Source organism: Pantherophis guttatus, chromosome 2 (genome assembly GCF_059756535.1).
Source record: "Pantherophis guttatus breed Tessera chromosome 2, ASM5975653v1, whole genome shotgun sequence".
Lineage (NCBI taxonomy): Eukaryota > Metazoa > Chordata > Lepidosauria > Squamata > Colubridae > Pantherophis > Pantherophis guttatus.
The window spans coordinates 136962477-136988584 of NC_142064.1; the positions used below are offsets into that span (position 1 = coordinate 136962477).

The following is a 26108-nucleotide window of genomic DNA, read 5'->3' on the forward strand; positions in this document are numbered from 1 at the left end:
GGTGGTTGTGCTCCAACTTTCCATTGTTAACTACGTTAATGCCAGCTGACTGACCTACCTCTAGCATTCGCTTGAGCTTCTGTGACGATTTGACGGACGCTGAGGCAGCGATAATGGCACTGAGTTGCTATAAGAGACAGAAACCAAAAGAGCATTACAGTATTATTGCTGGTTTAGCACCTGAACACTTAAAAAAAATGATCATTTGGGAACTTAGGTAGAATCACATCACAGTGGAACAAGATCTCTGAGTGCATCAAGAAACATAGACTTAGTGAGTAGAATCAGTGGGACACCTACCCGGTGCAGATGCTTTCTTCATCCCTAACAACTATTCTGTTGGATCTCAGGGATAAAGATTTCCTCGGCCTTTCCTAAATCTGGAGTTAGTGGAAGATGCACCTGAGGCAATCAAAAAATGTAATCTACTCTAGGGCTATGAGCTTTGGTAGCGCAGTGGTTAGAGTGCAGTACAGCAGGTAGGCTGCAGTACTGCACTTTAACAACTGCGCCACCAAACTGCCTGAAATTTGGCAGTTCGAATCTCACTAGGCTCAAGGTTGACTCAGCCTTCCATCCTTCCGAGTTGAAAATGAAGACCCAAATTGTTGGGGGCAATAGACTGACTCTGTAAACCACTTGGAGAGGGCTGTAAAAAGCACTGTAAAGCGGTATATAAGTCTAAGGGCTATTGCTATATTTGCTTGCTTGCTTGCTTGCTTGCATCACCCATTTTGCCAGGCAGCCCAACTAGTAAAGTAAAGATTTTCAAAAGGACAATATAATTGTCATTCTATGAAATTCTACATCATAAATATATGTCCTAGTGTCATTGTAGACACACAACTGGCTTCCTGGAGCAGAAGAAATAGAAAGATCATCCTCGAGCACACCCTTTCCTGTCCTATACTGTATGCATATTTACTCAGAAAAGAGTCCCCTCAAACTTAGTACCGCTTAAGGCCACATCACTGCAATTGTACCAGCTCCAAAAAGAACTTGTGTTACCGGCATGAGCATCTGGATGTTTTCACTGAAGTTGCCCAGGAACGCCATAATGGACATGCGCTGGGTCAGACGTTCGACTTTGCTGAAGTGCAGCATGAAGCGGTCCTCATCTGACAATTCCTCCACCGGCTTCCTCTCCTTCTCATACTGGCGCAGTAGCTTGACCTCATTCTCCGTTGGCAGAAAGCGCATCAGGCACTCCACAAAGTCCACTGGTAAGGTCTTCAGGTCAAACCTAAAAGAGGCCCCAATGAAGACATTCATCTCTATCAGAGATGGAAGATCTGGCTGCTGATGGGCAAAGGATGCACAGGGAGCAACTCTCTTAGCATTCCGTGATCCTCTCATCTAGGAATCTTCAACTTTGAGTCTCATAAAGCTTGTGGGCCTAACTCCAAGTGACCTGAAACTTAAGCCCTAGTTAGGAAAAAGTGATCTGCCTTTATCTTGACTGTCAGCTGTGTGAGGAAGAAGGGAAGAAAGTGGTTGATAAGGAAAAAAAGAGTGTTTCAGAAAGACAAGAACACCCCACCTATAATTTGCTCTGCCTCCTGCTATTATTTGCATATGTCATGGCCCCTTCTTGATTGTGCCTGCAGAAATACAATCCCAGACATAGACAAAGGTTGCCTGGGCAAGAAGAAAAATCACAGGCTGGTAGATGGGAAAAGGCACATGTAGGGAGACTCACGTGTAGATGGCTTTGCAGATCTCCTCCGTGGTCCTGCCTGCCTTACGCAACGTGATGGCCAGGTTCTTCGCCCGGTTGGCCTCCAGCAGCGTCACTTTGTTGACCAATTTGTGCGATGCCTTGTTTTTAGAGCAAAGGAGATCGATGGCAGGACCCTGTGCTTTAGTCTTAAAGAGCTCCTCAAACTTGTCCAGATCAAGATCCTTGGGGGGGGAAAAGGAAAGAGTGAGTTACCTCATCAACTGGGGACTAGTAATTACAACTGCTAACAGCTCATTTTTTTACTTCTTGGTATTTTGCTGTTCTGGGTGCATACCACATATTAAAACCATACAGTACATCTTGGAAACCAAGGGCTCCAATAATACACTAGGATAGGGTAGTAGAACTGGGTTCCATGTGCGTTCAAAGGTTGCTGTGAGTTTCAGTGGAAGAATCTTATTATCTGCTCTATTCGCAGGCAGAATTGTGGAAAATAAATGTGAATGTTCAATATAATTCAAATCAAATGGCATCTATCTTTACTGCTCCATTATTGCTACTAGCACCGACTTTCTGCCAATAATACTTTTTCCCTATTTTCAACCAATCTACCTTTCTTCCTTTCCTTCCTTCCTTCCCTCCCTTCCCCCATTTCACAAAAGTGACTCTAGGCTACTTACAACAATAATAGTCATTTTCTGTCCTTCCAGGTTCCTAACAAACAGGAAGCAGCAGGTGAAGTTAAGCAGAATCACATCAGATACCTGTACAATTAGCACAGGGGCCCCCCAAGGCTGGGTGTTCTCCCCACTTCTCTTCTCTCTGTATACCAATGACTGCAGCTCTAACGATCCATCTGTTAAACTACTGAAGTTCACAGATGACACAATAGTGATCGGTCTCATTCGAGACAATGATGAATCCAAATACAGATGGGAGGTTGAACAACTAGCCTCGTGGACGCCATCACTCTGCTAAACAAATAATTCCCTCAACATTGTCCAACTATTTACTAAGTCTGTACTAGTATTAATCTTCTCATCGTTCCCACCACCCATCTCCTTCCACTTATGACTGTATGACTGTAACTTTGTTGCTTGTATCCTTACAATTTATATTGATATTGTTTCCTGATTGCTTATTTGTACCCTATGACTATCATTAAGTGTTGTACCTGATGATTCTTGATGAACGTATCTTTTCTTTTATGTACACTGAGAGCATATGCACCATGACAAATTCCTTGTGTGTCCAATCACACTTGGCCAATAAAAAATTCTATTCTATTCTATTATTCTTGTTTTATTCTTCATATGTGTTATCTTCCCAATTCTACTGCCAGTCAAACTGACTTTTCCTTCTCTCACTCAAACTGAACAGCAAACTATTTTTTAAAAAATCAGAATTAGAGCTCCAGCTCCATGACACCGTAATAGGCAAAACAACAACTAAGAAAGAAAATCATTTTGGGAATTATGCATTTAAAATCTCAACTCATGCCAGCACTCACTTCTCTGTTTCGCTCACCTCCAAGATCTTTTCATCGTCCAGTTCACTGAAGACCGTCCCACTGATCTGGTTGGGCTTCAATGCTGTCCAGTTAAAAACTGGCAAGCGGAACTTGGTCTTGATGGGTTTCTTAATCCGGATTGCTTGGTGCAGAACAGAGAGAATAAAGCATGATTAGATCATATGGAAAAGAGAAAATATTCTCAGCCTATTCCCAACAAGTCAGTTGGAGGAAGAGGCTTTTATTTTGGCAATTTTCTGATGAGTTTTGGTTAACTTTTGTTAGTTTCCCTTATGCCATAGAAGAATAGTATCTATGTGATTTGGACATGTCCTCAAATCCTTTCCCTCTTCTGTATGCAAGCACTGAGGGAAATCATTCATTTATCTGTTAATAGGCATATCATATCGGGACTGCCTTTGATTGTGTGGATCACAGCAAACTGTGGCAAGTTCTTAAAGAGATGGGAGTACCAGACCATCTTATTTGTCTCTTGAGAAACCTGTATGCGGGTCAAGAAGCAACAGTGAGAACTGGACATGGAACCACTGATTGGTTCAAAATTGGGAAAGGAGTCCGGCAAGGCTGTATACTGTCGCCCTGCCTATTTAACTTATATGCAGAGCACATCATGAGAAAGGCGGGGCTCGATGAATCAAAAGTTGGAATTAAGATTGCCGGGAGAAATATCAACAACCTCAAATATGCAGATGATACCACTCTAATGGCAGAAAGCAAAGAGGAACTAAAGAGCCTCTTGATGTGGGTGAAGAAGGAGAGTGCAAAAATTGGCTTGAAACTCAACATTAAGAAAACTAAGATCACGGCATCCGGCCCTCTCAATTCCTGGCAAATAGATGGGGAAGAAATAGAGGTAGTGTCAGATTTTATTTTCTTGGGCTCCAAGATCACTGCAGATGCGGACTGCACTGCAGCCAAGAAATTAAAAGACGCTTGCAACTGGGGAGGAAAGCTATGGCAAATCTAGACAGTGTACTAAAAAGCAGACACATCACCCTGCCAACAAAAGTGCATATAGTCAAGGCTATGGTTTTCCCAGTTGCAATGTATGGCTGTGAAAGTTGGACCATAAGAAAGGCTGAGTGCCAAAGAATTGAGGCCTTTGAACTATGGTGCTGGAGAAGACTCCTGCGAGTCCCTTGGACTGCAAAGCAAACAAACAAAGTCAGTCCTAGAGATCAACCCTGACTGCTCCTTAGAAGACCAGATCCTGAAGATGAAACTGAAATACTTTGGCCACTTAATGAGAAGGAAGGATTCACTGGAGAAGAGCTTAATGCTGGGAAAGATTGAGGGCAAAAGAAGAACAGGACGACAGAGAATGAGGTGGCTGGATGGAGTCACTGAAGCAGTCGACGTGAGCTTAAATGGACTCCAGAGGATGATCGAGGACAGGAAGGCCTGGAGGAACATTGTCCATGGGGTCGCGATGGGTCAGACATGACTTTGCAACTAACAACAACAATCTGGACTGCAAAACTCCAGACAACTCCAACATGGCACCAAAGAATTACAGTGTACCACTGTCATTTATTTTTGCAGCTCAGATATGACATGCCAGATCTGTCTTTAAAAGAAACAGATGAATTTTCCTGAAGAGGATGGGGCTTGTTTCAAAAAAAAAAAAAAAAAGAGTCTGTATTTCAAACTGTATATCTGAAGCCAGAACCAAAATTAAATTATCTATTTTTAATGGAAACAAATTATTTTAGTTTTTGCTATTCTAGTCCAATAGAGTATGTCATTTCCCCAAGGACACTCAAACTATTAAAAATTCAAGGTCACAACAATGAAATGTGGTGCCAAGAAAAATCATCCATACAAATGACATAAATTGCATTTTGGGGAAAGCATACATTTTCTCAACTATATTGCATAATTTACTCTGCAACAGTTTCTAGTTGCTTAATTCAGTTTTATCAATTGGGTTTTTTTGTTTTTTGCTTTCTGGCATTTTCCTCAGACTTTCCAGTCTAAATTTATACCCATAAGAGCTAGAAACATATATCGTTTCTAGTGGAATCTACATTATTACTTACATTATTTATCTTCAAACCCTTTCCCATTCAACTAGCATCAAGTATACAGCAACCCCCATGCTATCTTACTACTCAGGTCTATTTGGGGGAACAGATGCTAAGCCGGTGATGGCACAGTGGTTAGAATGCAGAATTGCAGGCTAATTCCGCCCACTGCCAGCAGTTAGATCTTGACCCACTCAAGGTTGACTCAGCCTTCCACCCTTCCAAGGTCGGTAAAATGAGGACCCAAATTGTTGGGGGCAATATGCTGACATTTGTAAGTCACCCAGAGAATGCTGTAAAGCACTATGAAGCAGTATATAAGTCTAACTGCTATTGCTATCTACCTGATAAGCCCATTGTGAGAATCACCGAAGGAGATGTGCCAGGAAGAGGTGGAGCTGGTGGACACTTATCTATGAGGAAAGAAACAATAGATAAATAAATAAAATAAGGCACACACACCCACACACCCCCCCCCCATGGCAAGATGTTGGCTTGTTAGCTCCAGAACAGAAGCCTACCTGGTAGTGGAGGAGGAGGTGGCGGAAGAGGTGGCGGAGGAGGTGGCGGAGGAGGGGCAGCCTCCACAGGAGGCAGGACAGGCAGGCAGAGTTCATCCTCAGAGATGTCGCAGAAATTTATCTCTGCCTCTGGAGGTGGTGGCAGCGGCAAGTGGTCACTCCCCATTGGATGTGAAGTATAGTGATGCCGGAAGGCTTCCTCCTTCTCCTTGATAATTCTGCGCAATGTATGAACTTGGTGGCTGGCACTTTCGTATGTCTCCTGTCCCAGTTACAGAGATACAGTAGAGTCTTTCTTACTTCTAGAAACCGTTCCCTGCTTATCATCTCAGGCAATCCTAATCACAAAGGACTAATCACATCAGACCTTCCCCAATTCAGGGACCTCCAGGTGAATTGGAGGTTTGAGTGTTGCAATCCAACCCAGCTGGCAGATACAGACTGGGGAAGGTTGCAAGGTTCATTGTATGCTGAATTGTAAAATCACAAGCATCTCCAACCATACCATTTCTGAGAATAAGAACAAGTTACATAATTTAATTTCCTTTGTAAGAAGAAAATACCTGTTTATATGGAAAATAGTACGTGGGGAATGTCTATGGAGATTCTCAGTCATCCAGGTCATGGTTGTCCCAAAGGTGCTTTTTTCAAGAGGCAACTGGACTTTCTGGTTTATCTTTGAAGCCATTTCACTTCTCATCCAAGAAGCTTCTTCAGTTGAAGAACTGAAGAAGCTTCTTGGATAAGAAACAAAACATTTTCAAAGGAAAAAGACTGACAAAAATCCAGTTTCAAAAAAGCACCTTTGGGACAACCATTACCTGGATGGATGATTGAGTATTTCCATAGACATTTGACCTGTTGGATGATACTATCATCTCATGATAACACCCATAAAAACTGATGTTTCCATGGATGCATATTATTCTCCCCTTTGGTTAGAAAGATCCATGGGGATGAGCAAGTTATCTTTCCCCACAGTACCTTATCAACTACCTTCTCCAGGAAAGTCTAGATGAAAACATTAGTCACACCTCCATGCTCTGGGAAGCACCTTCAATTCCCTTTTTTTGATCCACATACCTTGACAATCTCCAATTCCTTTTCCCGCTGTAACAGTTGTTTCTCCAACTCAGCTACCCGCATTATGTTCTCATTCTCCAGATCCAGCAGCTTTTCTGTCAACTAAATAACACAGAACAGCAATCACCAATTTGTCTTTCCTTTGAGTCAAGACAGCTCGGTTTTTATTGTTTGATAACTATATCTTCAACAACTCACTTGTGAAGAAGACTCTGATCAATGAGGTAGTGAGACTGTCACATGTGCCCCGCCCCTTACGCATGCGCAGCAGACCCAAAAATCAGTTGACTGATGGGAGGTGCACACGCATACATGGTGGAATTAAGCTGGGGTGACAGCTCATGTGCCCACAGAGAGGGCTTTGCGTGCAACCTGTGGCACGCGTGCCATAGGTTTGCCATCACGACCATAGGCAAAATGGGTTCCAGGATTAGCTGCCCATCCAATAAGGCTTTTCCATGCTAAAGAAAAGGCTATACACTTACATGCGATAAGTGCTCTTCCAGTTCTTCTACTTTCTCCAAAGCCACATTCTTGGTCTCAGCATCTTCTAGCAACCCACCTACATCAAACACATTGTCCAGGTAGGCCTGAATTTGCACTTGCAGTTTTTCACTTTCTGTGTGTCTTGACTTCTGCTGGAGAGAAGGAAACAGTCTTAAAGGCCTGAGGCTCCTACAGGTTCTCCTGGATGCCACCAGGTCCCCAGCAAGGCCAAAACAGAGCCCCTCTGAGCTACTCATGACTTCCTCAAAGGTGCATCCTACAGACATGTTCTATCTCAGCAGTCCATCTCAGAGGCCCAAACTGGAAATACAGGAAACATCTCTACAAATAATGAAAGTATTGTACAAAAATAAACCACTAAGTATTCCATGATAAATATCAGGGCATTTGTGGAAAAAAAATTGAAATTTTTAAGAATACAAATGTATGTTAACTTCATCATGATTTCCTCTCACTCCCATCCTCATTCCTACAGAATTCTGCATTCGATCATTTGATGAGATGATGGGTGTTTTGTTAGTAGTCTTTAAACCCCATCAGAGAACTATAATTTTCAGGGATACCTGGAAAGAGGGTTTGATTATTAATCAGCTTTGTTTCTGTGAATATACACATGTTTCTGCTAAATTTTCATACAAAAATAACTTGTTTAAATTGGCAGAACAGAAATGTTGTCATAAAGATATAATAAACATATGTGACACTTTATCACCAATGGTTCCCATGACAGAGCACTTGCAAGAGCACTTCAGTGTGTACTGGAGGACTTCTCCATGCCTCTGTGGTTCCTCTGTTGTTTCAGGGTCTGATTCAGAGATGGATTTCAGCAGGTTCTGACTAGTTCTGGAGAATCGGTAGCGGAAATTTTGAGTAGTTTGGAGAACCGGTAGTAAAAATTCTGACTGGCCCCACCCCCCATCTATTCTCTGCCTCCCGAGTCCCAGCTGATTGGGAGGAAATGGGGATTTTACAGTACCCTTCCCCTGGAATGGGGAGGGAATGGTGATTTTACAGTATCCTTCCCTTGCCATGCCCACCAAGCCACGCCCACAGAACCGGTAGTAAAAAAATTTGAATCCCATCACTAGTCTGATTCTCTCAAAAGGCACTTAACTTTGAGAACAAAACTGAAAACCTGCCTTTCATGGAAGGACACTTCGATTCCCACCATGGATGAATGGTTGCAGAAGCTGATGGGAGTTGGCAGAAATGGCTAAATTGACTATTTTGATTAAAGAAAAGAATATAAGTACCTTTGTTTCCACATGGAGACTGCTTCTGAACTTTGTGCTTGAGGTGGAAAAAAATGAAACTCTGATTTTGGGTTTTACCGATTAGATTGATAAATGCTTATAGAAATGGCTAGTGTATATTATTATGAAAAAGCAAAAAAGTTGTGGTTTGATGTTAATGCCTTATTTTACTACAACAGAGGGAATTGGAAGTCAATGCTTTTTTTTCTTTTTCCCAACCCTTCCTCACTTCTCTTCCCCCCCCTTTCCCCCCATTGCTTTCCTATCTACCTTTGTATTTTGTATCTTATAACATAATAAAATTAAACGTAATTACGGTATCTTATAACGTAATAAAATTAAAAACTCAAAAAAAACCCCACCCCTGTCTTTCTGTAGAATATCTTGCCTTCATTTCCAATTATGGAAATGCACCTATTTTCATTTCTTAAAAAATGTAGTTACTTCTTAGCTTCATATGCCCTTCACCATCAAATTTAGTGGGGAGTTCAGGGGTGGGCTTGAAAAGCATTTAAAAGGGGTATTGTTTCCAATAGAATACACATACTTTTCTCTCTTTTTTTTCCCATTTTTTATTTTTATTATATAAAATAGAAAGAAGAAAAGAAAATAGGAAATTAAGGGAAGGAAAGGGAACAGGGGAGAGGGGGTGTGAGATACAAGGGGGAAGAAAAAAAAGAAAGAAAAGGGGGCATTGACTTCCAACTCTTCCTAGCACAGTACAAGATAAACACACTCTAACTTCTTGCTTTTACACATTCATACATAACTAGCCATTTCTATAACACCAAATCTTTCTAATCAACAAAACCAAGATCAAAGTTCCATTTTTTTTTCTTCACAAGCACAAATTCCAGAAGTGATATCCAAATAAGAACATATTTTCCTCTTTAAATAAAGCAATCAGGTTAACCATTCCTGCTTTATCTTCCTTGCTATGAAAATAATGGGTATTTCTATTTGCACCTAGTAATCTTTGTGAGCTTTGACCATATTTATTTACAACATTTATTGTATTCTTTCAAATTCTTTGGCCTTACTGAAAGAAAAAACACATACCTATTGCTTTGAATCAAGCAAATTCTGCAGATTTTGAAAGCATACAAAAGCCCAGATATATAGCAAAAGATGCTGCTGGTCTTGTGTATGAAGGAAAGGCTGGAGATAAAGCAATTAATAGGGTCGTCACTAAGACCAGGATGAAACAAAAATGGCATTTATGGTTGTCATGGCCCATATTGAGGAGACCATCTACTTGCAGCTGCTTTTTCCACAATTAATTAATTAATTTTAATTAAAATTAAAAAGTTAACAGATACACATTATAAGCAGATCTTTTTTTTTTTTAAAAAAAAAAAATCTGCCTCCGTTTAGAATCTGGACTCATAGTACCCAACTGGTTAAACGCAGAGAACCAGGTTTGTAGACTGAGGTAAATATCCTTCTTTATGGAGAAGTGCTATTAGCAAAAGAAGGACTGTTTTGTTTTTTAAGGGAGAGTTCTTTACTTTGCAGTCATTTGATGAGCTTCGAGACATTTCCCATATTTTCATTTGCCACATAAATTTAAGCCACAATATATGAGTTAAAGTTAAGAGCCCTCCATCTAGAACCAGGCAAGGTTGCTTGAAGCAAACATTGTGCAACATTCAAATGAGTCTCTCCTGTGTAGATGTCTTGAACAATGTGTAAAAATAGTGGGGTCAAAAAAACCCACCACACAATATAGATGATAGGTCTAATTTTGTTGTACCTAATTATCTTTCTCATATAAGCACTAGTCTTATATGTGGGAAAGAGATTAAACATTATCAAATTTTAATATCACTTGAGGTTTACTTTGTGATGGAACAAAATGTTACCTGTAAGAACTCTTCCAAACCCAGCTTGGTGAACTCGTATTGTAAGTGCACTCGGAAGTTCATGTCCTCTACTGAATGGACCACAATGTTGATGAATTGCATACAGGCTACCTATAAAACAGAGAAAAGGCAGCTGGAATTATGATACACAGATTCAGTTATTTATTCCCCTTTAGCTTCTAGAACTCTTTTAAAAAAAAAACTGAAGAGAACTTAATTTTTAAAATGCAACGCATGCTATAGAATATAATTTCTCTTTCTCCATGCAGACAACCATGGATTAATCTTATGCTGGAGAAGGAGAAGGGGGAAGAGGAAGTTTCAGGCTTCATTCACTGGGACCATCTAATCCATGTTCTTTTAGAGATTCCTTGGAGTAAATTGTTCCTTGGGTTGATAAAGACTCCTTACTCCTACATTTTCACTGATAGATTTTATATAGAAGCCTTTCCCAATCTTGCCTAAAATGACCAATGACTTTCGAATCCAAGCATATACTCCACCATTGACTGATGGTCTCTTGCATGGGTGAATCCATGATAGCAAGTTAAGCATAGTTGGGGACAGCCGACATCCTACATTATCCATGGAATACAGTTAGTCCTCAATTTACAACCACAATAGGGATCAGAAAATTTATCATTAAGGTGTGTGATCGTTAAGTGAGACATCATGTGTGACCACAACTTGCAACCTTCCCCATTGACTTTGCTTGGGAAGTCACAAATGGTGACCACGTGACTGCAGGATATTGCAACCATTGTACATGGATGACGGTTGCCAGAATCACGATCATGTGAGTGGAAATACCGCAACGTTGTAAGTGAGAGGACCAGTTGTGAGTCACTTTTGCAGGGGCATCAAAAGTTTGATCAGTCGCTAAATGAATGGTTGTAAGTCAAGGACCTCCTGTATATTGGTTGACTATCAAGACAGAGAGCATGCCTAAGCGCACCAGTGTGCCTACTGTCCCTGTCCTACTATCCCCATTTATTTGTATTAATTTCCTTCGTTCATGTCCATGTTCATATTCATACCTGCTATCTTGTACATGTTTGACAAACTAATAAATAAATAAATAAAACATGCATCCAGTCTGTCACTTTTTTCCCCTCATCATTGGGCCAAATGAGCAACTGGCATACACAATTATAAAGCAAATATTGCATATTTTTTTTCTAACACTTTTTTTTAAAATACCTACCATGAAGTCAATATTGCTATCTTCATTACGGAAATATTCCATCAGTTTCTCAAAGCGATGCTGCTCTTTGCATACCTAAGAAAACAAAACACGCCCGGATCATAAACAAGTTTGCAGTCTTGATGAGCCTGCCAAATACATTTCATTCCATTGATGCTGACACATTTCCATAAGTGCTCCTCCACATAGCTGTGCAGTGGTTACTTTCATGCACATTCCCAGAGTAATTTCTTTCTCTGGTCACATACCCGGAGAAAGAGAGTTTTGTTATCAGCAGGTGGTACAGGAGGGCAAGTACTGTGTTTGAATTATCTCCACAAAAACATCTTTTAAGTTACACCTTGAGGGCCTGCTGGTTTTCCTTCAACCGCCTCAGGCTTTATTCATTTTAGCTTTTTCTTTATTAGATCAAGCTTCTGAGTATTTTGAGAGGATTGACAGCCAAATGGAACACCTAATAAACACACGATCCACATAAAAATCCTTCAGGAGTCATTCAAAGAATGCACAACAAGAGAGAGAAGATATTTTCAGAAACATATCAGGCTCTTTGAGAAGCTACTGATGAAAAGATCCTGCGGCTAAGAGTCACTGACTTGAACTTCTGAAAATGAGACACTTAAGAAAGTTATCCGGAGAAGATCTTGATTGCAAGTGAGCAGCAGCAGGTATATGAGTATATAAAGAAAATAAGGTGGCATGCAGGCCGGGCCAAATCATAGATTCAAGGTTGGTGTTATCTGCTTATTTCTGCTCCGGGACTCAAGGCAATACCAAAAAGACAGGGCAGGTTGCATTGATCAAAAACTTTGCCCAAAGTAATATTAGAATAGATTTGACTTGGGTTCTCACTTGGCAAAATAAAAGAAATTAATGGTCACTATCCATCACATCAGTTTTTCTCTATTTTCCTTCCTCTTCATATGCATCTATCTCTGGGTTGTGACCAAAGTCCTTCCATCTAACCATCGTTTCCATCTGCTTCCTTATATTTGCATACCCTTCCTCAATCTAGTGTTCCAGATGCATTGGACTTCAAAACCCACAATCCTGTGGATCTTGAGAGTTTGATACCTATGTTTTCAAATATAATAAATAAAAGCAATCTCACCTCCTTGAAGTTCTCAAAGGCAGCCAAAATGATCTCATGGCCGCCTCGCACAAGACACACAGCTGCCAACAGTTCTAATACCAGGGCTTTTGTCCTGGGGAGAGAAAGGAGAGACACAAAACTAATGGACAAGCAACTAGGGGGAAAAAAATCATGGAACCCACAATGGAGAAACGGTTGGTGAGGATGATAGAACTTGTGGAGATGGCTAAATTAACCTCTTTGATTAGAGAAAAAAACAATATCCTCATTTATGGTTGACTGGAAACCCCTACCAGACTTTTCGCATAAAAGAGAAAAATGCACTTATAATTAGTGATTTCAATTGTTATAATAAAAAAAAGAGTGAGTTCTCTTTTTTAAACATAGTGTAAGAGATAACTTTGTACTTGTGCTTATGTTTACTGCAAATATTTACTTCTTTCTATTTCTTTTGATTCTTTCTTTTTTCTTCCTTAATGGCTTTTACTCTTTAATTAATTTGTATTAATTTTTTTGGTAAAAATTTCAATAAAAATTTACAAGGCAGGAAGGAAGGAAGGCAGGAAGGAAGGAAGAAAGGTTGGTTCATCTGAAAAGAGTAGTGCAGGTAGTCCTCAACTTACAACCACAATTGAGTCCAACATTTCTGTTGCTGAGTGAAACATTTGTTAAGTGAATTTTGCCTCCTTTTACGATCTTTCTTGCCACCATTGTTAAGTGAATCACTGCCATTGTTAAGTTAGTATCATGGCTGTTAAGTGAATCTGACTTCTCCATTGACTTTGCTTGTAAGAAGGTCAGAAAAGATTATCACCTCACACTGCAACAGTCATAAATATGAATCAGTTGCCAAGTGTCCGAATTTTGATCATATGGGGATGCTGCAATTGTGAAAGTGTGAAAAATGGTCATAAATCACTTTTTTCCAGTGCTGTTGTAACTTTGAACGGTCACTAAACGAACTGTTGTAAGTCGAGGATTATCTGTATTTTTATTCTGACCATACACACAGCACTAACCCTAATGTGGAACTAATTAGGCCTTTCCTGTCAGCTTTGTGGGTCCTGGGAATATCGCAACATGAAGGTAGACTCCATCTGTTGCTCAGCGTTTGATAGTTCCTATTTAAAAATAAAATACCTTCCCCATTTGCAATTAGGGCACGGCGGAAGGTGCGTAAATCCGGGATCCTCCGTATCTCCGGGGGGAGCTCATTCCAGATAGCAGGTGCCCCCACAGAGAAGGCTCTCCCCCTGGGGGTTGCCAGTCGACATTGGATGGTTTTAGCCTGAGTCTGTTTCTCCCCATCCAGCTCCGCACGGCCTCCAGGCACTGGGACATCACTTCAAGGGCATCATTGGGGTGATCTGGGGTGGAGATGTACAGCTGAGTGTCATCAGCGTACTGATGGTACTTCACCCCGAAACCACGGATGATCTCACCCAGCGGCTTCACATAAATGTTGAACAGAAGGGGCGAGAGGACCGACCCCTGTGGCACCCCACATATAAGGCGCCTCAGGGTCGACCTCTGCCCCCCTGCCAACACAGACTGCGACCGGTCAGAGAGAAAGGAGGAGAACCACCGCAACACAGTGCCTCCCACCCCCAACTCTTCCAACCGGTGCAGCATGATACCATGGTTGATGGTATCAAAAGCCGCTGAGAGATCTAATAGGACCAGGACAGAGGAACAACCCCTGTCCTGAGCCCTCCATAGATCATCAACCAACGTGACCAATGCCGTTCCGTGCTGTACCCAGGCCTGGAACGGATCCAGATAAACCGTTTCATCCAGGTACTGGGGAAGCTGTCGCGCGACCACACTCTCAACAACCTTCGCCACAAAGCGAAGGTTGGAGACTGGACGATAGTTTGCTAACACTGCCGGGTCCAGGGAAGGCTTCTTGAGGAGAGGCCTCACCGCCATGACAGAAAAAGCTCATTTCCTGGGTCCCCAATGTGACACTCCTTAAGTGACAGGAACCATGTCTCCTACCAGATCTAATGGGATGGGTAGAAGTGTTTGGGGGGAAGGGGGTCCCAACAAATAAACCAGTCCCATACCATGCTTTGATTTCTAAGGATCAAGAGAGGAATTAATTACAAGATACAAAACTGTGTCATCTGTGTGGAAAGAAAGAAAAAAGACCCCAAGCTGTAGAGAAACTATAGTTATGGTTATCATCATAAATATTATTTTATAGAACATATCAAAAGATGCCAAAGACACGACTTGCTCACATGCCTGCTGTTCTCCATATGTGCATCCAACCATCATTTAATGCCAAGTGTTAAGGAATATTGCTGAACTGATTTAAGATACGATCAAGTAACTTTGCTGGAGAGTTTAGGTAACCAATGAATTTACATTAACAACACAGCTAAGCAGTATTTCTGGATGTATACAGAGCTTTTAGTAAGACCAAACAATACTGACATACTGCAAAACAAATGCACATCTGCTTTACAAATTAACATGTGTTTGAAATCAGATTTACTAGCTGGAGATAGGCCACATTACAGTATTGTTTAGTTTTTTCAGAGTTGAAGGCAGCTTGAAAAATGTACCACTGCTGAAAAGGAAAAAAAAATCATCATACTGTTACTCTTGCTATAAAGGTATTACAAGCGATTGTGATATTTCACAAACCTGCTCACTCTGCCTGATTTAGCAGGAATAGTAAATCAAAAGAAAGATTTGTTTGGCCTCATACCATGGGACGCAACACTTCTAAGTCACTTTCAACTCATTCAGAAAATACTTATTTGCCTTTTTTAAAAAAAACCCAGAAGACTGCACTTCTAGTAGAGTTCGGAAGATTGTGCTTTCTAAACTTATCAGAAAACTTGGATTTCCATGATTCCCATGATATTGGAAACACAAAATTAATGAAATAATCTTAAAATTGGGCTCATGTTTCAATATTAATATAGTACTTGTAAACCACACTATATAAGCTTTAGTATACCATTTCAAAAAATAAATGACAATCTTCATTTTCATTGCGTATAAAGTTGTCTTACCTGGGGTTTTTATTGTTCAAACTGAGAGCAATCTCATTAACAGCGTGAGGATGTGACATGACCAAATTGAATCCATACTGAAAGGGAAAGGAATTTATATAAATGTTAGAAGTTATAAGAAACAGTCAACTAAACAGATAGCCTTATTTAAGATGTAAGTAACACACATATCTAGAGTCCCAAAGGTGCTTTTTCAAAAGGCAACTGTTTTTCCTTGAAATAGTTTCACTTCTCATCCAAGAAGCTTCTTCAGTTCTGACTGTCAGAACTGAAGAAACTTCTTGGATGAGAAGTGAAACATCTTCAATGAAAAACAGTTGCCTTTTGAAAAAGCACCTTTGGGACTCTAGATATGTGTGTTACTTACATTTTAAATAAGGCTAGTTGCCTTTTGAAAAAGCACCTTTGGGACAACCATGACCTGGATGACTGAGAATCTCTATAGACACGTAGTGTATATATAGAGAGATAGTTAAAGAAAGAAAGAAGTGAGAAATGTAAACAACAGATAACAGTATATGAAGCACTGTGCAAATGTGTTGGAAACAAGGATAGTTTGCAACAATTAAAAGGTATGGAGAAATACAGAGAAAGATGTTTACATAAAGTAGATGTAAACAGTTTCCTTTTTTTGCCCCTTGTGACATTATTATTATTATTATTATTATTATTATTATTATTATTATTATTATTATTATTATTGGCTTTCTTTAAATGAATATATTTCTGTACTCTGCATTAAGCTAATTACCTTGAAAAGGGATGTCACGATGAGTAGGCAGGCATATTTTTTTTTTAAAAAGACATTTTATATAAATAAATAAATTATTAAGTCCTCTAAACCGTCACATATAGCATACCTTTGTTACACATAAACCTGATGCATAGTTAGATAGGTACAAATTATCATACAGAATATTCAGATAATAAGGAGGGAGAAGTAAAAGAAAAGGATATTAATTTAACAAAGAGTAGTCATGTCAACTCACCACCCCAGATATACCTTTTGGAAATACTCTATTTAGTGATGGTGTCCCCCATCTTCTGACACTACATTTTCAAGTAAATTCTTTTTAGACAGAACAGAACTTTTAAGGCATAGCTAAGTGAAATTCTTCACTGGTACTGACATTAGAGGATGCTACATTGCTTGGAGAGCCAAAGCCAACTGAGGTTAAGTGGGGGGAAAGCTTGGGGAGAAGAAAAAATGACCAGCAGGAGGTGCTGTGCCAGCAGAAGTAACAATAGGCCTGAATTCCCACCTTATTTTCTCTTCCTGCCCCCCCCTCCCAAAAAAAATCTCTCAGGTGTTGGAGCCAAAAGTTCTGCTGAGGCAAAGCCAAATTATAAATGTAATAAAATGCACACACAAATTTCAAATCATTGATTCTAAGAGGGCAAAGTCCAATTTTCCTAAAAATTCACCACAGCCAAGCACCCACCCCCCACAAGACCCCTATCCCAGTTCAAAGCCAGCGATACCTGATAATTCATGATGGCTCGTAAACACAAGATGCACACGTGGACGTCATCTTTTTGGCTCACCAGCCTTGAGTTCTTCAGAGCTTTTCTGCTGGGAAGGGTGGTGTATCTGGCAAAGAGAAGAGAGCCCTACATTTAGCAAAAAGCAGTAACCTCTCCAGAAGAATGCTGTCACTTGCCAAGGATGAGGTCACAGCCACAGCTAAGAAGGAACACTGAAATTAGAACCACCGGCTTCTGTCAGGAGATTTCCCCAAGATGCATGTTTTCCTTTGGGATCAGAAAAGGCTGGGTGGCCTCAGTACCTTCCTTGCAATCTGATAGCAGTTGTTCTAAAGACAGAAGGCTCCTAGAATTGCCAATCAAAAGGCATCCTGCAGCTATCCCCTTTTCCTATTTTGCAGATCTTGGTAGACAGAGAGGTTTGGGGCATGAGGGAAATTGAATAAATGATAGAGAGAAATTTTTTTTTTTCCTCAGAAGCAACTTCAAGCCATTCAGGGGATTTTCCCCGTGCTTTATTTCCCTAGTATTATTATCTGTTTCTATTAAGGGGGGGGGGGGGATCCTTAAAACATCCCAGAATATTACTTTAGCAAGATGAAGGCACATGGTGTTTGTTTGTTTTTTTTATCAGCCCAAATTAGGAAAACCCAAACCAAAGCAATTAAGCAAAGCAATTATAATTTAAAAAAAAAAAACCAAGAAAGCAAATTAGATTTTTGTTGCTGGAAAACGATCCAAATTTGGAAGAAAATAATGTCTTCCACGAGGAATAGAGAAACTAGTTACCTTAGTTCTCAAAAATGTGGCATGCAACCTAAACATCTGAGTGGCAGAGAGAAACTAGAGGTGAGAGCTTCAGATGTCACCGCTAGACAAGAATGTTCAGCTAAGAGAGGCCATCCGCAGAAGTTATCATGATAAAGTTTACTTTTTCTCCTCAAATATTCAATTTTATTCCTTTCCCTTCTTGTAAAGGAAGGTGATCCAACCTGTAGTCTTGACTGAGATGCAGGAAGACACTGGACCTTTCAGAGCTAGTATGCTCATTATCCAATATGGCATTCTAATGCCTACCTTATATTTTGAATTGTGGTCCCCACAATCCCTTGCTCATCATGCTTGGTTGGGATAGATGAGAGTCGAAATGTTTGGACTGCATCTACAGTATTTGCCTACCCTGCATATTAGCATTGCAGCAACAGTTTACCTGTTGACTTTCTCTCTGAGGGTACCAGTGCCATCAGATGGCAGATGGCTAGACTCTGTTTTTTTTAGCTGCCCCTTCAAGCAAGAATAAACCAGGGTTGAAATCCAGCAGGTTCTGACAGGCTCTGGAGAAGTGGTAGCAGAAATTTTGAGCAGTTCGGAGAACTGGCAAATGCCACGTCTGGCTGGCCCCCGAGTGGGGTGGGAATGGAGATTTTGCAATATCCTTCCCCCCAGGAGTGGGGTGGGAATGAAGATTTTGCAGCATCCTTCCCCTGGAGTGGGGTGGGAATGGAGATTTTGCAGTATCCTTCCCCTGCCATGCCCACCAAGCCACACCACACCCACCAAGCCAGGCCCACAGAACCAATAGTAAAAAAAAATTGGATTTCACCACTGGAATAAACTCCCATGAGGGGTTTGATCTTGTAAAAGCAGCTGATTTTCTTTGGGCTTTTTTAGCCTGAGCAAGTTGGGCTTTCAGGCACAAGTTAAACCTGTCTCTCAATTCTTATGTGCCTCCTCAACTACCCACTTGCCTTTAAGCCAAAAAGCTCTGCCATGGATTACTACAGAGGCTCTTGTCCACGTGCCCACACATTATATCTGCATGCACACACAGGCCAGTATCCAGCCTGAGATGTACATCACTGTATGCTGCACATGGCACCCAATTCAAGAATACTTACCAAGGTAAAAAGGACAGAAAAAAGAGAGAGAACAGGAGACCCAGCAAAGACAGGCAAACAGAGCAGGGCAAAGGACAAGGCCTGGAGCAGAGAGGAGACCTGGCCAGCTACCCACAGAGGAACATCAAGGGGGAAGAGTGGGAGTGGGAAGAAGAAATCAGCACACGGCATCCCCTGGAGGGCAGAAAGCAGGGCAGGTTTATTACTGTATAAGTAGCACCGCTGAATAGGATAACAAACTGGAGGTTGGCGGCAAGACAAAGGTACATACCGGAGAGCAGACTGGCGCGCAGAGCGAGCAAGACTGTTGGCGTAGGGTGCAGACAGGGTGCTGGGGTGCTGCAGATCCTCTATGGACCTGCTCCAAGATTTCAGCTTCTCTAGCGCTCCATCCTCGCTATTTTCCAGACCCTCAAAATCAAACCTGGAGGGCAGACAGGGAACATACACCATACACACAGGGAAGCTTTAGGGCAAAAGCTGGCACGGAGGGGTCAAAAGCTCTGGATTCCCCAAAGGATGGATGTTTCTGCAAGCCACAAGCCAGCAACATGGAACATGACAAAGGTGCGAATCAAATGTCCTCTCTGTAAGTAAAATCTCAGTATGCAGAAATCACTGCTGCACACAGAAATTCCCAGGGCAATTTTACAGTATGGTTACCCCAATAAAGAAGCAACAGTAAAAGTATATTCCCCACCACGGAGGGTGAATTTGTATTAAATATAGTCTTTTCTGGCATCACCTTGTGCTATTTGGCCTGCAGTCAGTTGTCCTTCATAGACTATGATGTTTGCATTAGGATACGACTAAACAGCTCGATTCCAGGCATATATCTTGGGAACAGCTGGTTCCATTTGTGCTGAATTCTGGATGGAGTTACTGTTTTATAACAGATTTCTGGAGCAGCTGAGGCTGAAGGAAGTTCCTTGTTAAAGGGAGGAATAATTTTCCCAATGGGATGTTTTTTCGTAAGTCGTTTTTATGATGTTCTTTAAATCTGTGAACAGTATTAAGTCAATACTGGCTCCTGGTCTATTTAAAAGACCAATTCAAAAAAATGAACTTTGCAGTTCTAAACAACCTGGGATGAAGTTATATGAAAAATCCTCTTGTCTCAGACTATTTCTGAGGGTGAAGATCTACAAATCCTTTCTAGATTTCTGTCTTTTTCCAGTCACAGCATTCTGACTTTAGGGCTTTCTCATAGAGCAGCTCTGTAAATCCTTGTATTTTGATGAAGTTCAATAATCCCCCTAAATCACACTTTTTCTAGTACAATTCAAATCCAAATATAAGCTATTTGCACAATGGTGTGTTCAATTAGATCTACTCAATTCTTTTATATTTCAAGAATGTAAGAGCTAAGAATGCAAGTTTCAGCTACCTACTTTTTTATTTTTTTGCTAGATCACTGATTTAAAAAATGAAGATACTGGACAATTGGAAGAAAAACAGTCAATCTCTGAAAAAGAATGCTTTTCACTTACCTCTGATACCTCCCAATATCTGAGGTTTTGTCCTTAGTCAGGGCCCCCAAAAATGTCTATCTGACTAGGTCAAACTATACTTGCTCAGACCATTCTCTCTGTCATGAAATCTGCTTTTGTTATGAAACACAAGATCCTATTCAAGCATATAATATGTGACTATCTTAGTTCTATTTATATTTCTAAAATGATTTATATTATGGGCATGATTGTTATCTTCCCTTGCTTCTTCTGTTTTCTTTTCCCAAATTAATTTCTTCTTACATATGGACATCTCGCTGTACTGTTTTAAAAGATGAGCTTTGGAATAGAACACCCAAAAGCTGATTTTCCTTTTAACTTGCCCTAGACCTGGATTGACAGGAATTGGTGAATTTAAGGGAGAACCTTGAGGATGCAGTTACAAAGACTGCAATAGATTCCAAACATGTGAAGGTATGTATGTATGTATGTATGTGTAGGTGGGGGGGGGAATAGGGGTGGTTGGGTAGATAGATGGATGGATGGATGGATGGGAAAAGAGAGAAGGGGTCCACCTCACCATTAAAGCCAGAGTCTATAAGAGTGATGGCAAAACTATGGCATGTGTGTCAAAGGTGACATGCTACAATGTTTTGGGTGACATGCCAGAGTCCACCAACACTTGACAACTATTCTTGAAAGCATGCCCCATTCTCACACAATTTTCAGAGGCTACAGACAGAGGCCATGTAAGAATGAGATGTGCTCTCGTGCAAACTCTCAAAATCACGCAAGAACGGGGATGTGCTTTTGCACGGTTTATGGAGACTGCAGAGGACAGAGAAAAGCATTCCCAGAAGCTGCTTCGAAAATGAAGGCCTTGTGCAACCTGGACCAGTCTTAGATAGGCCGCACAGGCCTGTCAACAGAAAGAGAACATCACTTGAAGAGAAGTGGCATGGCAGAGCCTGAGAAGCGCTAGGCCACAGGAGCAGTTGTGATGTTCCCCAAGGCTCCCACCTTGGGAAACATCATGAGTTAGCCTATTTTGAGTAGCAGCAGTGGCAGTTGGGGCTGAAGTCAAGGTCTGGCCTCTACTTCTGGTCCAGTCTTGGCATCCTACTGAGTGCTGCTCTTCCTCTGGCTGGGGAATTCTGGGAGTTGAAGTCCGCCAGGCTTAAAATTGCCAAGGTTGGAGACCCCTGTTCTAGTCCAACCCCATGCTCAAGCAGGAGGCCCTGTACTAGAGATGACCTGTAAGCAGAGTCAAGTTACACATTTTCCAAATGTTTGACAGTCTGAACCCCAAAGTTGCAATAATCACTGATCTAAAATTATCTGGCTAAACCACTGCTGACAGGTTGAGATCTCTTTGGCCTAAAAGCTTAGCATTCCTCAATTGGATAATAAATTTATTGTATGATATATGGATTAAGGGGTTAAAAAGGGTTAAAAAGGACGGGGAAAGAGTAAGATGGCAATTACTCAATAGAAAGAAGGGCTAAAATCATAGTACTATGTTTTCTTTCTGTTTTGCTTCTTTTTTTTTCCTACCTTTTTCCTTTGTTTTTCCTGTAAATGTGTATTTGCAAATAGATTCAGACACATAGAAAGAAAGCAAATAAGAAAGCCATCACTATGAAAAGCCCAGGAAAATGAGCTGATGGGAATACAGATTTAAGAAAACTCATCTAGTATCAAAAATCAAAAATCACAAATGTACAAGTTACCCTGAATTTCTTCTGTTTGCCTTTTTCCTGCTGTTTTAATACAGTTTTATTCCGGCTTGACCTACTCCCTATTTTATATTTTTGGGTTGTTTAAAATAATTCACTCCAAGATCCCTGCTTCCTGAGAGTGGGATAATTTGGGGGCGGGGGGGAATGAAATAAATAAGCTGCCAAGGCAGAAAGATCAAGATAAGAATTTATGATAAGGAGACAACTTCAAGAAAATTCACCTTCCAGTCAGAACTAGCTTAGGAGAGAAAATGGCATCTTTGCAGATTGCCTCATGCTACACCATTTCTGATCATGAGACACGCTACATGTACATACCATGAGCTCCTTTGTCTGCTCAGCCCTTGGGACTTAACTAGCAAAGATATTTGGGCAAATTCAAGGTGAAAGTATCCCAACAGAAGCAAGAACAGAGCCAGTTAGGTCTCCTCAAAACAACTGTCAGGAATTTTTTTCCCTCTTGTTTTGATATCCTTTGGTCTTTCTTTTCATGTTTCTGTTAGGACACCTAAATATTATTGCAAAATGGAATTTTATGGCCTTTCCAACTAATTCTCGAGGACTCTGGGGACCAACTTAGGCCATCTGTTGGAGGCTTCATGAACAGTGGGATCAAAGCAATATGCAGTTTATTATTTTAACGGCACAGCATCTCCCCAAACCCCTTTTTAAACCATCTTTCTTACATTCTCTTGTCTCTCAACCAAGCAGCAGACGGAAGAAGAAAAGGTTTACATAAGCCTTGAAATGAAGCCTCAGAGCCACACATATTGTCCTACATCTTCAAGCTGCCATCCCTAGTCTATGCCATCCTGTGTGGATCGTGCTTAATAGAACTCCAGATCCTTTTTTTTTTTTTTGAAGCAACAAAAAGAAAGGTAGACAACAATATATTTCACTTGCTGCACTTTTGGTTAGTATTTCCAGTTTCAGCTCAGAAAAGTGGAACATAATTATAATGTAATTAATTAACTAATGAAATGCCAGACAATTAGCCAATTCTCATTTATTTGTACCTGGCATTTTTATTTATGTTGTTAGTCTACCAAGACATACATGCCAAGCAGCCAGCAAATTTTTTCTCGTAAGTACTTCTAATGCAACCGACAATCTGCAAGTGCTAGCTAGCTAGGGCAGGGGACTCCAACCTTGGCAACTTTAACTTTTGCTGGCTGAGGAATTCTGGGAGTTGAAGTCCACAAGTCTTAAAGTTGCCAAGGTTGGAGTCCCCTGAGCTAGGGAGACCTCCATAAGGAACAGAAAGCCTGGCACGGAAAGTGCTAAAAGCAACATGTAAATTCTTCTCTATCTGGGAATCTGAATGAGATTAAGGGCCCCACATATAAAGCCAAAATGTCACTATCCACTCGGTATGCAAACCTCATGATGTCTTCTTATAACTGGCACTTTTAAGAATCTATATGATACCAACATGAAATAGCTATATAAGTAGGGGATATTGTGAAGAAGGAAGAAGAACCAGGGCATCTTGACAATAACACAATTACTTACATCACTGCACATTGAGCGAATGAGAGGTAGTCCACCAGCACATCCAGGCCTTTGTTTTCATCATTGAGAAATTCACGCACCCATCTGCAAAACAAACAAACAAAACAAAACAAAAGACCAAATTGACTCCAAAATGTTATTATTCCAGATGTTTTCTGATGTGACTTACTGACTGTGTTCAAAGTCAAACTGGGGCACTTTTTAAGGTCTATCCTTCCAACCAGCTGTCCTCAATCTAATGGGACAGGGGTCTGCAACCTTAAACACTCAAACAGTCATTTGGACCCGTTTCCCACAGAAAAGAAAACACCGGGAGCCACAAAACCCTTCCCATAACTGACTATTTCTTGAGCGGCCATAAAACTAGCATATGTAGTTGAATTAAACATTCTGATTTCTTCTGAAACTTTTCTTTTCTTGGACTTATCCATGGTTGGCCTACCGGGGGTTGAAAAGCTCAATAAATCACATGCCGGCGGGTGTCACACATTGGTGGTTGTGATGCATATTTTGAATGACAGGGAGCCACAGCAGAGGGGTGAAAGAGCCACATGTGGCTCCAGAGCCGCAGGTTGCTGACCCCTGTAGTGGGACAATTTCCAGGATTTCCAGCTGATGGAGGATTGCTTCTTTATACTTTCAAATAATACTTTATACTTTCAAAGAGCCTTGGTAGTACAGTGGTCTAAGGCACCCTGTTATTAAGCTGGTTATTAAGACCAGCTGCCTGCAATTACTGCAGGTTCGAATCTCGCCAGGCTCAAGGTTGACTCAGCCTTCCATCCTTTCTAAGGTAGGTAAATTGAGGACCCAGTTGTGGGGGCAATAAGCTGACTTTGTATAAATATACAAAAAGGATGAAGGCTATTGCTGAGCACATTGTAAGCCGCCCTGAGTCTCCGGAGAAGGGCGGCATATAAATCAAATTAATAATAAAAATAAATAATAATAATAATAATATTTAAAGAAAGTCCCAAAGGTGCTTCCTCCCTGGATTGCTGGATACAAAGAGGGGTTAAAGAGGCTATCTATGTCAAAATTGAACAGCCCTCTCTCAACAGAGGGGGAGGGACATAGACAACATCTACATTATCTCCAGTCTACAACAAAGTGCTTTCAACAGTTCCAAGATGGGTCCACACCAATTTTCACCACTCAGGTGACCCTGATGCCACAGATAAACCTCCAGGTGACCTCAACGACCCGTTAAAAGAATGCAAATGACCAGCTGTCTGCAAGGAGTATAAATCTTTCCATTCCCCACCGTCCAGTCAGAGCTGAAGAAGCTTCTTGGATGAGAAGTGAAAGGTCTTCAAAGAAAAACCAGAAAGTCCAGTTGCCTCCTGAAAAAAGCACCTTTGGGACAACCATGACCTGGATGACTGAGAATCTCCATAGACATTTGTTTAAAGAAAGGTGTATCCATCCAATTCTGAAGCCATCTGACTTCTGGACCACTCTGGGCAGCCTACAGATAAAGTAAAAAATCCATGCAACAACGATGGCCTTCTTGACATTTAAGCATAGAGCTGTCCTAGAGATTAATTCAGATTCCTTCAATGGAGTCACATCCATGCCTTTTATTTCCTTGAATGGTGCCTGCTACCCAATGTAATTTTCTCCTCTTTCCTTCTCCTCAGTATCTTTAGTTCATAGGTTCACACTGCCATTTCATCCATTTGATTGTGCCAATTCAAGTAATTGCAACTCTCAGGAATGAGAATCTGAGTTTATACGCGCACTGAAAATTGTAATATTTTGGCTAAAACTGATCTCATCCTCTTCCTCCTTATTGTTGGTTCTTCTGTTTCTATGTCTTTTAACCACTGTTTATGCTTGATTGTACTCAATCCTGTTTTATATTAAGTTTTCAGGGAGGGATTATGCCTAAAAAGGCAAGATATTAATTAGTTATAAATTAGACCAGCGTTCCCCAACCTTTCCAGCTTTGGGGACGGGGTGGGGATGGGGAGACGGGATGGTTCCATGTGAGTGGCGGGCAAACATGTGCGTGTGCACAGCTCCATTAGTGCGAGCGGTGGGCACACACACCTGCCGCTCACATAAATGGTGCGTGCACACATGCAGTTGCCCGCTGCTCATGCAGGCGCATGCTTGCCAACCACTTCAGGCAGTCCGCTTCTGAACAGCTCACGGCCCAATAATGGGCCGCAGCTTGAGAAGTGGGGATCCCTGAATTAGATGGATACTTTGGGCATATAGAATCTTGCACAAAAA

The 26108-nt window shown here is 41.0% G+C and overlaps 1 protein-coding gene across 8 annotated transcripts in view; it reads right to left on the reverse strand.

Moving 5' to 3' along the window:
• Positions 1-26108, reverse strand: part of FMNL3 (formin like 3) — a 101862-nt gene that overhangs the window by 14117 nt on the left and 61637 nt on the right. For 2 of the 8 annotated variants that reach the window (XM_087886840.1, XM_087886842.1), the window contains exons 5-19: positions 23871-23954; positions 19440-19592; positions 17268-17376; positions 15786-15862; positions 12778-12871; positions 11663-11741; positions 10463-10569; positions 7326-7475; positions 6841-6942; positions 5758-6019; positions 5581-5649; positions 3209-3333; positions 1700-1902; positions 1009-1243; positions 59-127 (exon numbers count right to left, since the gene is read on the reverse strand). In XM_087886840.1, the coding sequence (XP_087742966.1) occupies positions 59-127; positions 1009-1243; positions 1700-1902; positions 3209-3333; positions 5581-5649; positions 5758-6019; positions 6841-6942; positions 7326-7475; positions 10463-10569; positions 11663-11741; positions 12778-12871; positions 15786-15862; positions 17268-17376; positions 19440-19592; positions 23871-23954 (1918 nt within the window). Of the gene's footprint in view, positions 1-58; positions 128-1008; positions 1244-1699; positions 1903-3208; positions 3334-5580; positions 5650-5757; positions 6020-6840; positions 6943-7325; positions 7479-10462; positions 10570-11662; positions 11742-12777; positions 12872-15785; positions 15863-17267; positions 17377-19439; positions 19593-23870; positions 23955-26108 lie in introns of all 8 variants that reach the window. The other 6 variants (XM_087886839.1, XM_087886841.1, XM_087886844.1 and 3 more) reach the window with 3 other exon arrangements.